Source organism: Oryzias melastigma, linkage group LG16 (assembly GCF_002922805.2).
Source record: "Oryzias melastigma strain HK-1 linkage group LG16, ASM292280v2, whole genome shotgun sequence".
NCBI lineage: Eukaryota > Metazoa > Chordata > Actinopteri > Beloniformes > Adrianichthyidae > Oryzias > Oryzias melastigma.
This window is the reverse complement of record NC_050527.1, coordinates 11,812,019-11,826,930: the sequence shown is the minus strand read 5'-3', so window position 1 is coordinate 11,826,930 and position 14,912 is coordinate 11,812,019. Positions and strand designations below refer to the sequence as shown.

Below are 14,912 nucleotides of genomic sequence, written 5' to 3'. Positions count from 1 at the left end.
TGCTGCACAGTCACACTGCCAGTATATGATTCAACTCAGTGAGCACATTCAGTGGAAAATCTGTATAAAAAACAAAAAGACTTTGCTGCGGTGCACAATTACGTTTTTTAGAGTTTTGAGTCTCTAAATAAAACACACTGGGGTGTGGTGTCTGGCAGCATAAATCGAGATGGAATTTCGGCTAAAGCTGCATAACTCAAACACTCAACAACATCTAAGCAACATCATTAGGGAGGTTATTAAGTGGCGGGTGCATTAGCATGATAAATGCCACCTAAGCAACATTAGGAGGAACATGAAAAAACAAGACAGATACTAGCTGCTAATGAAAAAACAGTCAAAGTAAAAACTTTCTTTGTTTTTGCTGATAAACTGAGTTCAAGCCCGGCTTGTTCAACCTGTTTGCTGCTTCAAAAATCTTTCTTGTTATACGGGAAGATTTCCTCATTCTTCCAGACAGGGTTGAGTTTTTCAGCTGACTTCCTGCTCCATCAGGGTGAAGTAAAAGAGTTTAGAAGCACTTCTTTACTTCTTAAAGGACAGTGGGAGCACAGAAAGACAAAGAAACCAATGTTTTAGCAACACATTCTGTAAAGGAAAGCAGTAAAGTTGCTCCATCTTCAGGTTGGTAAACATTTTTTTAATTCAGTTTTTAAATTTACAGTCAGAAAAGTCACATTTGCATTCTTAAATTCAAGAGTCACTATGAAACTTGTCATTTTAAGATATGTTTTCAAATTTAATACATATTTCGCTTGCATAAAAAAAGAAATGTTAATCTTTTTAATATCCAAAACCTACAGATTGCTTAAATAATCGTACATTCATCAAGAAAAAGGAGGAAAAGAAGAAAATGAAAAGAAGAAGAAAATCTTTGGTCATGTTATTACAATTTCTGATGGTCCTTTACGACGACCCACTCGCCTCAGGTAACTAAGACAGATTTTGCAAAACACTTTAGTTTGGATTGTTTTATTCCAAAAGGATTTCAAGCTTACAAATTTACAATAATTTAATTTTCACTGATAATAAATAATCCCTCAATGGAACAGAGTGTAGAAAATCTATAAAAACCAAATAAATTCCCAAACAAACAAAGTGCTGTCATGTTAAAGAATGGCCATTTTATCTCAGTGAAGCGAAACATAATACTTGTTATTAGTTTTGTAAATAATTTAGACTGAAATATCATCCAAACATGCTAAAATGTACAATTTGTGTTAGTTCATATAGTGGGATTTTAACATTAGGTGTCCAAACATCACCACATATTTAGTCATTTGTTGATGGGACTAAATAGGTTAAAAAAAACTCTAAAAATGTTTAAATAAAGAAGGAATCAAAATATTTTCCTAGGCAGCTTTGTGTGCAAAAACAATCGTTTCCCACAGGGATTATAGTTTTTTTCATTCTCTAAGACTCTACATCTACAGAGATCTGCGTCAGTCTTCCTCATTGTTCTGCTACAAGTCTTTCTTGCCTTCCAAGAAAAAAACATTAGGAGAAAATGTTGTGTTTCCAGTTCAGGCGAGAAACTTTGAGCGTCGTGGGGTTTGAAATTTCACCATAAGCTTGATTTTCCTTCAGTTTATGAAGTCTCTTTTGAAACATGATCTTTTATCATCTGTTGCTACTTACTTTATAAACTGCTGCTAACACACGTATCCTCTGATTCAGCACAAAACTTCACAACCGTTGTGTCGACTGTTGAGACCACAACAAAGACTCCTCCAGTTCCTGGTTACCAAACCATTCCAGCTAATGTGACAGTGGCTGCAGGAGAACCTGTGGAGTTCAGATGTGGAGTTTCCAAGGCAGCCCCAAACCTCACATTCACTCTTTATGGGAGCCATGGCAACTACAGCCTCAAATGTCCGGATGGACACATAGAAGATATTCCCCAGGTGAGGCACAATGCAGCTGCGAATCCCATTTACATTAACTTCATTATATATTTGCTGTCAATTCTTCTGTGATTTTTCTCCCACAGGGTTCATACATATGAAGTGATTTTTTTAATTTTTTGATTTTTTTAATATGCATCATTTTATAATCTTTGACAGTAAAAAAGCAATTTGAACCAATTTCTTACTGATCTAATATGAACCACAAAGTCTTATTTTATGCTTTAGGGGAATCTAATACTGGTTTGCATCCATTGGTCTGTTTCCTAAATTTAACTTATGGATTATATGTTGTTTTTGGCTTGAGTAAAAAAAGAAATATAAAGAGAAATTAGCATTTTCTTAAAATTTTATTTATTTATGTTTTTACTTTTGGCAGAAGCCAAGATAACATCCTTTTAAAACAAAAGACTTCCTATGCCAAGAGTCTGCAACCTGCGGCTCCAGATCCACATGTGGATCTTTTATCTCTCCATGGTGGCTCTTTGACAAATAAAATAGCATCTTTTTAAACTAAGGATTACTTCATTAGCATGTATTTAATTTAGTTTAAGCACATTTATAAATTGATGGCTGAGCTAAGTTAAAAAGAAATCACTTTCTGAGAGATGCAAGGTTCTTTTTATACATTTGCTTTTGTTTGTGCCAAAAAATTGTCATAATTCATATTATTAAAAAAAGAAGGTCATGAATCTAAATTTCTTGAAGGTTAAAGTAAGACAATGTGGCTCCTTCTTTGTTTTAATCAAAAGAAAACGAGCCCAAATGGCTCTTTTATTGTTAAAGGTCACTGCTCCCTGTCTTATGACAAACAGGATTGTCCCAGTGCAGCTTATGTACTAAAAGCTTTTACACAATGCAAGACAAAAAAAATGATATTTTCTCTTGCTATATTTTAGATTCACTTTGGTGAGACGTCATGCCTTTCCTGCTGAACAACACTTCATTGGTTCATGATCCAGTAGACAAAGTATATATTTAAGCAACTCTCCCCTGGACAGCTACTAACCTTTATTGTAAAGCATTAGCTCAAATGTGCTTTAAACTCCTAAAATAAACCAATCTATCAGAAAATATCAGACTTTTACCAAAGTTTTGCTGAGCACATTGTGGAGGAAGTATGGAGCAAATAAGACCTCTTGATGTAAAAACCTGCACACAGTTTTTCTTCTAGGTGCACCACAGCCATACAATTATAAACGTTACTAATTTAAGATAAATCTATGCTAAATTTGTAACTCTGACTTTTGAAAGCTGCTATTTTTGTTTTTCTTGAGTCAGAGAGCTACAGTGGAGGAGTAAAAGAGTCCCTCTGGATCCTCATGTGATGTTGCAGACCCCTGATTTAATATGAATTCTTCTTCTTCTTTTGAGCTAAATGCATCCCTGTTCTCTGCTGTGACTGTGTGCTCAGGCTCTCAGTGGAAGCTGTTACATAGCGGATGGGGAGTCACTGGCTGTGTGGACTCTGAAGGGAACAGCCTTCCCTGACAACGGCACCAGAGTCGTTTGTCAGCAGGAAAACAATCCCAAAGCACCTTCTGCTGTCCTGCATCTTTATGGTAACGTACAGAATCATCTGAGCATCGTGTAGTCATGCAATGCATACTCGAGTCACATCAAAAGAACAAACCATTTTACTCTTTATTTCTGTTTTTTCGTTGAAGATAATGGCTCCATGTACGCTGCTCTCATTGGATGCTGCGTCGGGGGGTTCTTTGGAATCCTGTTGGTGTTCGGGCTGATGTTCCTCATTCTGAGAAATTCTAACCTACCCGTTCAGTGTCTCGGTAAGCAATGCTTTACAATGAACGACTGTAAAAAAAACAAAAAACAAAGGTAAACTCACCAACATGACTTGTTGCTTAATTCTGTTTTCAGAGAGAAGCCCAGAAGAAGACTTGGAAGATATAATAAAAGAATAACAGAAGGCTTAAGAAACTTTTGGTTTGAAACTCAAGTGTGCCCCTCTACGTTATATTATGAGGATATTGTGTAAATAAATATGCAAAACTTTAACTGTAAAGTGAAGTGAAGCTGCATGGCAACAGTAACAAAATGAAGCTTTCCGTTGACTCTCAGCTCAAATAAAAATTGGCCAAAAGTGATCAGCTGTTCTGCAGCAAGAGCTTGTTACAGCAATGTTGTTAAGAGTGAAAAGTAAGTAAATGTAGAGATCTTTGTCTATAAAAGAGAAAGTGTTAGTCGAAACTTTTTAAGCATTCTTGCTGTTTTGTTTCTTCTTCTTTGGTCTGTTAACTGCAGTTACGAAGTGTGTCCACTTGAGGGCAGCACTGAAATAAAGACAATTTCATCACACATTGGAAAAAACCATGCTTTCCTTAGTCAATTTTATTTGTTTTTGGTTTGTTTCTTTCTTTAATAAAATAAAAAAATGATAAAATAAAATGAAAATTAGTTGGAAGTATGATCAAATGTAATTATAAATTTGTCTTTTCCACTAACTAATGAAGGAATAAGTAGGATTGAAGTGAAATCTATCCTTTCTCTTGGATTTACATTTTGCATTTTTTGTAGTTTTTGTGTATTTTCCCCTTTATTTAATATATGTAAGTATAGATCACCCTATATCAATAAAGTTTTTTTAAGCTTCTACATCAAGGACCTCACAGTTTAACAACAGAATGCTAGACAAGACATATTAAACTTTGGTCATTTCACAATTGATTAAAGTTTGTAATTTGGGTCAAATTTTTCGAAATTTCTAGGGGACAAACTCAGTTGCAATCTCACCCCCAGACAGGATGGTCCTTCAAATGAAGCCTGTCAGTTCAGCAGCATGTGAAGGACACAGAGGAGAAACAGCCTGTAAATAAGCATGCGCGTAGAGTTGCTCATGTGACCTCGCGTCTCGGCTTCCCCTTGGCGATGACCTCAAATCTCAGCTAGTGTCAAGAGCCGTGTCTGTTATTTACCTTTATCTGCTGTCACACAAAACATAAGGTAACACGAACTCCATGAAACCACAGCTGGGTGGAAACTGTTTTGTTTGGAGCGTCTCACAATAAAGTTTTTGACATTTGAAGTCCTGTTTGCACTCATTTGGTTGAGTATCAGATATTGTAACAGAGACAAATAAAACACAAAGGTGTCACATGTGAACACAAGACCAGTCCAGTTCCTCCCGTTGTTGTTGATTCAGCTGCTCATCCACGCCTCGCTTCACATGCTTGCGCTCCATCCTGCTCCAGCACACCAATCCGTCACACTCTGAACGGAAAGTCTGTGGTTTTAGCCCAGCGGGTGAGTATGTCTCAGGTCCTTCTGTGAGTCTGTCTTTTAACTCCGTCCAAACAGACAGCACTCGTGTCATGTGACCACTACTGGGCAAGACTTCACATTCCTGAGTGACCAAATGTGACCACACCAATAAGGAGATTATAGGAATAACATTATTTTCCCATGTGGATCACTCTGGCGGATTCTGATTTGTTTTTTTTTCTAAAGCCATAATCCTGAGCAGACATCAAGCTCCAACTCAGTTTTTTTAAATCATCCAGCCTAAAAAAATTCCAAACTTGCTACTATTTTCCCTTCATTTTGTGATTTTGTTTTATCATCCGCCTCCCTCGGTGTTCTCTACCTGTCCTTAGACCTTTAATTCTGTTTACACATAAACATCAAGAGACACCACCATAACAGGCAGTGTGTTTTTGAGTAATCTACACTATACGTGGGTGTTCACAAGCTTGTCTTTCACTTTACAAATGTGTTTGAAAGAAGATCAAACATTTTAAACGTAAAAGTCCATTAAGTAGCCATTGCATATGTTTTTAAGAACTTTTAGCATAATTGTTTTTCCATTTTACTACTCCACATTTTATTTGCTTTTATATAAAAAAAAAAAAAGAATTTCTTAGTCGGTAAATCCACTCCAGTCAAGTTTACTTAAAGTGCTTCAGAATGATGGTGAGTTAGATGGAATTTATGACATAATTTAGAGAATAGAGAAACAATTTGGTGAAAGGATCCAGTGTGGCGTCTCTGTCTTGGAGCACAGTGACCTTTATCTCACTTCTCGGGCAATAATTCAAGCAGTCAGAGTGCCTGCAGAACAGGATCTGAACTTTTCAAAACTAATTTAGAGTAGATAAGAAGTAAATGCTCAAAAATGAATTAAATGTTTTATTGTGGAGGAAATTACCAAATAAATCATAATCAGTTTAGTAGAAGTAAGATTTTTTTTAGTGCAAAATGTCTGTATTTGGTGCCTCCTGTTTCTTGCCTTTCTGTGGAAAGATTATCGCATTAACACTTCCACACAACAGCACACACCTCAAGCTTTGCATCATGTCACTTTTTTTATAGTTATCACTTGTGAAGAGGCTGATATACGCTGCTGCTTTCAGACCAAAGGGGTATAAATAGTATCAATGTGACTGTGTGCTCACATATTTCTGCACACAGATACGACTAACCCAAACCAATCTGTAAACTGATGAAACCTATCCACACCCATTATGATACATAAGAAAGTTAGAAGATGAATTAATTTAGTAATATGGACTTTTGTTCAAGTAAAATGAAGAAGAGATTTTATGGATATTTTTCAAAGAAGCAGAACGCTTTCCCTCTGGCCCAGTTAACACCAAAAGGCCTGACACACACAAAACCAACGCAGAGAAGGCTGGTGTTCAGGGAGAACACGCTGCTGGGAATACCTGGATACTCGAGAACACTCCAGGGAGTTTAAGGAAAACAACAGAGACGCCATGGAGTGTGTGAAGAAAAGACTAAAGAAGAGGAGAAATCCACTGCAAAACAAACACTTTGCTCTGTGTCTCCTCTGACATTTGAAAATACGATAAAAACATTCTCTAATTCCATTACTCTTCTCTGTTACAGGAAAAAAATAATGGTATAGTATTACCTTAGTTTTGTACTATAGTATTTCAAATACTACTGATTATTATGTGAACCAGGATTAAGAAATGGCTTTACATAAAATAACTATTATTACATTGCAGTTATGCTAAATTGTGTTATTATGTTTAAACAGATTGAGAATTGTTGTAAAGGTGATTAAAATAATAGCACATCATTTTACATCAACTGCTCAAAAATATTTTCCTCTTTTCAGTCATATTGATCAAACTTTCATTTTAGTTTTTTGGGTATGTGTTGAATCTTGGAACACAAAAAATGATCTATTTAAGTCATTTTTTTATGCATAAATTTAAGTTACAAATCCCTGCACCTTCTGAGATTTTTCATTTGCAACTTTTTTTTTCTGTTTCAAGCTATAAAGCTTTTATGAGCTATCAAGCTGGAGAAAATGACTTTTATGGTCATGTTGTCTCTGGAAACTTTAGAATGATTGAATCTCAACTTAAGCACAGTTTAAGATGAGCAAAGTCTGAAGGGTTTGTTCCAAAGTCTATGACATTTAAGAAATATTTTTAACAGGGAAAGAACAAGACATTCTCTCAGGACAAGTTTCCACAAATAACACTTTGACTTTAACTAACAGTATTGTAGAGAATGAAAAAAAAGGTTGGAGATATCAGCTGTCGAGCTCTGTCACATAAATAATGAAAATAATTGTCAGAATTAGCTAAAGATAGTAGATGTTGAACAAAAATTCTTGTTGGTTAGTTCTATATTTGATACTGACCTGTGATGTCAAAGTGACAGAAGAACTTATTAAGTTCACACTATTTTATTAGAGCTGCTGCCTTAAAAAGTCAATTTAATGACTGAACATGTTTGATTTTATAATTCTCCTATAATAATCCTATAATTGTACCGTCAATTTAGACATAGTTAGAACCTTTGTAACTTTTATCATTAAAATGGCCTCATAAAATCATAAAACTGTTTTAACTCTTTGTAATATCTTCATATCAATGTGTTTTTAAGGGAAAATAGGTTTTAAAAAAACAGCTTCACAAAGATTTGAAGTCTCAGATGTCAGAGCAGTGTCTGCAGTTGTGGCAAAGGCAGGAGAAAACACACAAATGTGCTGCATCAGGTCTCTGAATAGCTTTACAGGTACATTTAAAGCTCTGCTCATTGAATGGGAGCAGCTGTTGAAATGATGCAAGGACATTTACACTGCATGCTGCACAAAGACTCTAAAACAAACACGGTTAAGTTTACCTTCATGTTTGTTTGTGGCTCCTTTTCTGACCTAGTGACTCAAGAAAGCATCATGTTTTTAATTCAACACAGCTTTAGTTTTTAGAAATTAAATTAAATTCTGGTTTAATCATCTCTGCTTGGTTGATCCATTTGTGGTGGTCTGCTAGTATACCCTGCACGGGTTATTTTTCAAGCATATACTTTAAAAAATGTGGGGTGAAAGAGTGCACAAGTAAATGTAAGCTAATCTTAAGTGACAGATGGATTAACGACAACCTCAGGAAATGCTCTCAAATGGCTGTAAGGGATAACTTATTCAATTAAGTGACCAACACGGGTTGCTTGAAAGGATAATGCTGGTTCTGACCTGCAGAGATGCTATTTATAAGTACTATACTCAGTGCTGAAAAAGGATTCAAGTCATATGTTCTTTAATCTGGGGGTTAATCTTCTCCAAACTCCATATGATTCTGGTTCAGCTGCTTAAACAAATCTACAACAGCCAATCCTCAAATCGTTGGATTACAAACACTTTTGAATAGATCTCCAGGTTTTAATAAAGTTTTACAAACTTTATATTGTTTGCATGCTAAAGGAGGCAGCATTTGAGACCTGCTCTGCTCATGTTGATGGAACAACAATGTAGCTGATCTCCTTCACGTTCGGACGTCAGCCCTGCCACCATGTCCCACTGATAGTGTGCATACGGCCCCACAAATGTTGATACCCCAAACAAAGAGGAGGAGCTGAGAGTACTTATTCAGGTAGAATAGAAAACACCTTTTTAACCAGACGGTGTCTTGGAGCCGACACAGCCTCCCCTGCTTCTGATCCAGCGCCTCAGGTAAGCTGGTTGAGGTCAAGATTTGGGGTCACCTGCCTGTAGCAGAAAATACCATCTACAATAAGTTTTTGAGCTAATCTTTTTGTCTTTATGTGGTTAATTATGTGTTTTTAAGATGATTTAATTCATTTGTGTCATCAAGGTCAAACTCCACTTTGAAATCAAGAAAGCAATGAAAGGGAAATTCATTTGTACAGAACAAAGATTTGATTTACACGTTTTAGAAAGCATGATGATAGTGTAGATTATCTTTCATCATCAGGTGCTAATTAAAGAAAGTGTGCCAGTTTTGATCCTGATTAATTATAGAAAACCCGTTCACACCTGACAAAGAGTTCACCTGAACGTTTGGTGTATTGCTGTGTTGTGTGAAGGACAAAGGCCTCATGGACCTTGACTTGTGCCATGCTACCTGATACTGCGCTTAAATCGTGCTCTCAAAAGGTCATGACGAACATGACGAAAATAGCATCATATTAGCATCGTAACTGTTTTTTTCCCTCTGTCTCTAAGTCTGATGACCTTTTGGTTATAGGTCTGATATTCTTTACTACAACTGCACTTGCAAAATCCAGTGCAAATACAAAGGAAAATCCACAAAACATGTATTGGTATGTACAGCATGAAACGAGCATTAAACTAGAAAAACGCTCAAAATCTTGAAACAGTTCATGATTAAGTTTTTTTTTTTTTTTTGTAATTTCTGTCCTTAAAAATTAAGAACCTGTGGAGATTTATGAATAAACAATTGGGTTTATGGGAAAAAAGTAATAGGCTTTTAGTTATAAGGAATTTACCCAAGTACTGGTAGATGATCCTTTGGATTGCTGAAGAAAGACGGTGGAATTCATGATTTAAGACGTTTTCCCATAAACTTAGCAGATATAGGGCATTTTAATGGATGGAGTGAAATTAAAACCTACAAAAGGTGACTAACAGAAACATCTTTTTTTGTTTCAAATCATGAAACTAAAGTTCAGTACTTGAAGTTTGTCAATTTACTTTGGTTTCCTCTCAAACAGCTTTAACTATGTACCTTTAAATTTTACTTTAAGTAAAAAAAGAGTATCTATTTGGGTATTATATATAGGAAATTATAATTTTTTAAAGGTTTCCTTCCTATTTCTTGGTTGATTATGTTCTACAAAAGTTGATAAAAGGCTACAATACAAGCTGAATACATAGAAGATGAATCAGTGGGTCAAAGTTTGAAGAATTATATGATAAACTGCAGTTTGAGCGTGTTGAAAGTTTTCAATTTTCTTTGCAAAGGCATGACTTTGAAGCTCAAGCACAAATAAGTCAGATTATGATCAACTTGCACAACAATGGAAACATCATTTACAGTAAACAGAAAGTGTGTGATGTCACTATAGCTGTCTTGGTGCCGTGACAAAGTCCTTCTGTCTGTGCAAATGTCAAATCTGTCAAACAAAATCGTTTGGGCTGTGAAGTAAATTCTTTATGGTTTTAAATTTGTAAAACAGATTTTTTTTTGTTTGTAACTATGGAACAGGCCTAAAAATGACTAGCCCATTCATAAATTGTGTTTCTAACATGTCTGAAAGTCCACAATACGCCATCAGAAATTAAAATAACTGTTTATTGAAAAAGCGCCTGACTGTGTTCTACAAGGTGTAAAAAGTTGTCTCTGCGGTGGAGGAGAGGAAAGTTTTCTGGACGCCTGCTGGGTTTCACCCCATAACAAAAGGCGATCCACTGTTTACTGTCCAAACACCCAGAATGCATCCCTGCTGACAACACGCCGACCTCTCACCGCCACAAGGGCGTTCCTCCACAAGAGAGGACGAAATGTTCATCAGGGTTTTTTGGTGAGAAAAAAGGTCTCACATCACGTTCTCCCCCTTTGTTTGCCTTCATTGTTCTCTAGTGGACTCCGTGGTGGTGAAGATGGGACATCTCACTCTGGTGGCTTTCACAGCAGGTAAACCAGAAAACAGTACAAATATTCTACATCCACTGTTGAAAACACTAAGTAACATATGTTTGAGAGAATAAAAAGATATTTTTCTTGCATTTAATGTTTGGTAAATCCATGTTTTTATTATTTTACGCAAATCTTTTAAATGAATACTTTTTTTCTTCAGTGCTGTTCAGCCTTTTCGTGGAAACTGAAGCAAGTAAGAGCAAAACTCTACGCCTTATATAATAACATTTGATCGGTTTTATTGGAACTGGTTAGGAAATAAATAAATAAAATGCAATACATTTTTATGTCACTGGAATTGTGTTAGCTAATAAAAACATCACTAATTTTTTCTCTCCTTTCTTCCCATAAAACCTGTCCTTGTCCACAGATGCATTTGTTTACAGTAAGTATGATCTCCCATGCTTTGGATGTAACACTGAATTTCACATTTTGAAGCTTTTGTGTATTAAAAAATAATTTTAAAACCTTTCATTCAGGCTTTTTACAGATTGAAATTCTTAGTGTAAATGCTGTAAAACAGATGTCTTTTTTGTTCACTTAATTTGTATCATCTTTGGTTTATATCAAACAGACTACAAGGCTTTAAGAATCGGAGGGCTCATCTTTGCCTGCATGTTGATAGTTGGAGGAATCGTCTTGATATTCTGTAAGTGCTTCAACAAGAGGCAGAAATTAACCCATCAATGTTGACATTTGAACTTTTCCTTTCAGATTTAAATGAATAGAAGGTAAACTCGTCAACCAGCATTCAGACAAGAGAAGAAAGTCGGCATTCTCTGTAGAGTTTTGGTTTCAATTTAAAATAAATGTCCAAGAAAGTCTGATGAATTAGGGAAAAATGTGGTTTCTGTTGAAGGAATAATTTGCAAAAAAGTTAATTTTTTATGTTGCAAAAACCACGAGATTGCTAACACTGACACCATTTTTTTTTACAGTTTTTTGCCAGTTTGATTCACTGACACAAAAACCATGAATGAAGAAAATCAACCTGTAAATATAAAACACAATAATAAAAAAGGAGCTCTATTAAATTCTGGACAAGCTGTGAGCTAAAAGTTTGATTTTAAGCCCATTTTCCAAACTAAAGGCACAGATTTATTGTGTCATCACATATTTTAAATTGATTTAAATGAGCTAATTAATTAAATGAATGTAATTCTATTTCTTTTAGTCAACTTTTATTTATATGTTTATTTACAAAAATACAGGCCTTTACGAGGATTTGGAAAAGAAGAGCTTGTGCTAAAATATATGTGAACTGAGTCTCATTCTTCTTCTCTTTTTTTATAGATAACCAGTGTGCCAGGGTAGCCAGGTAAGATATGTCATTGTATTGTTATCATATCAACTTTCTATTTCAATCCCCTTTAACACCCCCTTCCTATTATTATTTTTTTTAATCCCTCTGTCTACTAAACGCTGCGATGTTGCTGCCAACTCCTCCTGTGCGACATTAGAGGGAAACGGAGTGATTCTAGCAGTGAGATCTGACCCCCTTCCTGAAAAACACGTTTTTGGCCTGGAAGAAGAGTCGGAGAGAGAGGGTGGAGCGCTGTAGTGCATGGTGGCAAATGAAGAGGACATCTGTCTGCGGAAATAATTGGAGTTTTTTTGTGTTCAAACTACAAATTTAATTTAAGTTTTCCCTTTTTAAAAATTTAACAATTGAGTGAAATATAATTGACATTTCTCTGACATTTTCAAAAACTAAGTTTTAAGTTGAATCTTTCATGGAATTCCTGTTTCCCTGTTAATAATGAAGAGACGCACAGCAGCCACTGATACTCAGCTGTCATCTGGCAAGAAAAACCCTCAGTGCTGTTGAAATCTTGCCCTGAGGTATTATGGGATGTTACTGTTCATTGCATCTTTTATCATTACCGAACCAGGTGAACAATTTAAGGGGAAAAAATGACAAAAAAAAAACAACCTCAAAAGACGAACGATTTAATTAATGAATAAATAATGCCTTAAAAATGTGATTGTGTGTTTGAAATGTTGTTTGTTTTCTATCCTTCTCCTCGCCACAAGTGTGTCACGGTTCACCTTACCAGCGGAGGGATAGGCAACCCTAAGTCCTTGTGGCTCCTTCTTAACAAAACACTTTTGAACACCACTATAGCTTCCAACAATGGAGTCAGAGGGGTAGAAAAGCAATTCGGATTTAGCCTTCAACTCCACTCCAATCATCTTTGATCAATTGTAGAATCATTCCTAGTGGTCTTCTAATTATGATTATGTCACTTTTAGCTAAAATAAGAAAAAAAAAACATGTCGTTTTCATAGTTTCTGCAGAGCGGCAGTAAATGATACTTCTTAACTGTTGTGGAGTGAGCCTGGCTTTACTTCCCATCATCCCTTTGTTTACAGTCTCTCCCACTAGCTTACAGCCCCTCACAATCCCAACCTAACATTAGCGTTGCAACAAATTTGCGAGCAAAATCGGAGCCCTACAGTCTGAATTAGATGCCAGCTCAGATGAAGAAAACAAAGAGGTTCAAGGATCTATTTGTCCACAAGTGGTTGTATCAGAATGGAGCAGGGAGTGGCTGATAGTAGATTTTACGCAACAACTACAAGCTTTTTCCCAACAGCATTTTTTCATCTGCTCCGGATTCACAACAGTTTAAATAAAGAAACACTCCTTAATAAAGTTTTAATCTTAATTTTCTTAATATATATTTATTCCATCCTGAGACAAATGCTACAAGAACATGTTAAAAACACCAAAAACACTATTTTCTTTGGAGTGGATTTTAAAACTATAGAGAGTTTTTTTGTTTTGTTTTGTCTCCAATCTTAATATTGTGGTAATGTTACATCACAAACCAACTCATAAGCAACTATCAACTATCCAGGGTATGTTTGAAACGGGAGGAATATTTGACAGAATTTTGGGGATCGTGGTTCCTGACAAGCCTGAACACATCCCCAGCTCTCCTCCTCCTCTCGAGCTTCCAGCTGATCCCAGATCAGTGACCACGCCCCTTTGCTCCCCTTGTTCCTGTTTATCCTTCCCCCAGCTAAAAGCACAAACCGACCTCAGATCAGGACTCTACAACAAAGCTGGAGCTGCATCCGTTCCTGTTTTTTTTTTTTTTTTCTAAAAGCGGTCTAACCTGTTGAGTCTTGTCGCACTCAAAGCGCCGCGGTCCGAGCGCGCACAGAGGAGAGAAGTCGTTACCGTTCACCCACGTGTCCCTCCGCCCGTGAGAAATATTTTTCTGTTTTTCTCTGCCTAACTACGAGTCAGGGTAAGTGTTGGAAACGCTTTTTTTGCCACACAACACACTCATTGAAGTGTTTATAGTAACTGGGGTTGAACTTCTGTAGCAGACGGGGACGTTTAACATCAGTTTTCAGGGGATGAAGAAAAGAAAATGCTCAGTTTATCAGTGCGTGACGTGGCCCATGAAGGAAACTTTTAGAAAAAAATAGGTACGCTTAAATAATTATTTAAATTAGTTATAATTTTTAGTAAACAATTCAAAACTCTGAGCTCGCGCTCACTTTATTCCTCGTGCACAGCGGAACTTACAAATTCTTGTTTTGTCTTTATTTTTTTATATATATATAAAATATTTTAAATTAGTGACACATCTACATTTAAATACTCAACCTTAAAAGTTGAATTCTTTGTCCTGTCAAAAATTCACAGTTGATGATTTACTGTTTTACAATTTGCATATGTGTTGCGCACGCGCGCCTTCTGCTGAAGGAACAAACCACTGATAAGAGCACAGGGGACTGTTTGTGGAGTGTCACAAGTTCAAACATGGACAAGGACCCAACTTGGACTAGGATGCAGATAGGCGCTGCTCTAGTCTGTAATCTGGTTTAGAGAGTAAAACCTGGTCTTGGAAAATCCATTTAGGGGTTTACATGTGCAGCAGTAACCAGGTTTACACACCTTCACTGCTCCATAAAGAGCATCACATCATAACCCTGCTTATTTTATGAAAAATTACAGTGCTAATATGCTTTTGGATTAGGTTGAAACCTGGTGACACTGTCAGATGAACCAGGTTTCCCTGGAAGGAATCTGCCTCTGGAAGTGAAACTATTTTTAAGGAAGCAAGTTTCTTAAATCTGACTGCAGCCTTTTTGCTAC

General features: G+C 36.2%; 2 protein-coding genes across 3 annotated transcripts in view; both read left to right on the top strand.

Moving 5' to 3' along the window:
* Positions 1-448: 448 nt before the first annotated feature.
* On the top strand, positions 449-4,920 carry LOC112143745. Of its 2 annotated transcripts, XM_024267925.2 has the most exons (6): positions 451-624; positions 804-929; positions 1,678-1,904; positions 3,319-3,466; positions 3,572-3,694; positions 3,786-4,912. In XM_024267925.2, exons 2-6 carry the CDS (start codon positions 854-856, stop codon positions 3,827-3,829), a joined length of 618 nt encoding a protein of 205 aa, XP_024123693.1. In that variant the 5' UTR covers positions 451-624; positions 804-853; the 3' UTR covers positions 3,830-4,912. The 2 variants fall into 2 exon arrangements, with proteins under 2 accessions (XP_036072032.1, XP_024123693.1); XM_036216139.1 differs by having other exon boundaries at positions 449-624; positions 3,572-4,920.
* Positions 4,921-13,897: 8,977 nt separating this feature from the next.
* LOC112143839 (FXYD domain-containing ion transport regulator 3) overlaps positions 13,898-14,912 on the top strand; it is an 11,813-nt gene continuing 10,798 nt past the window's right edge. Inside the window, exon 1 of the mRNA XM_024268048.1 lies at positions 13,898-14,055. The gene's annotated coding sequence lies outside the window, so the exon portion shown is untranslated. The remainder of the gene's footprint in view (positions 14,056-14,912) is intronic.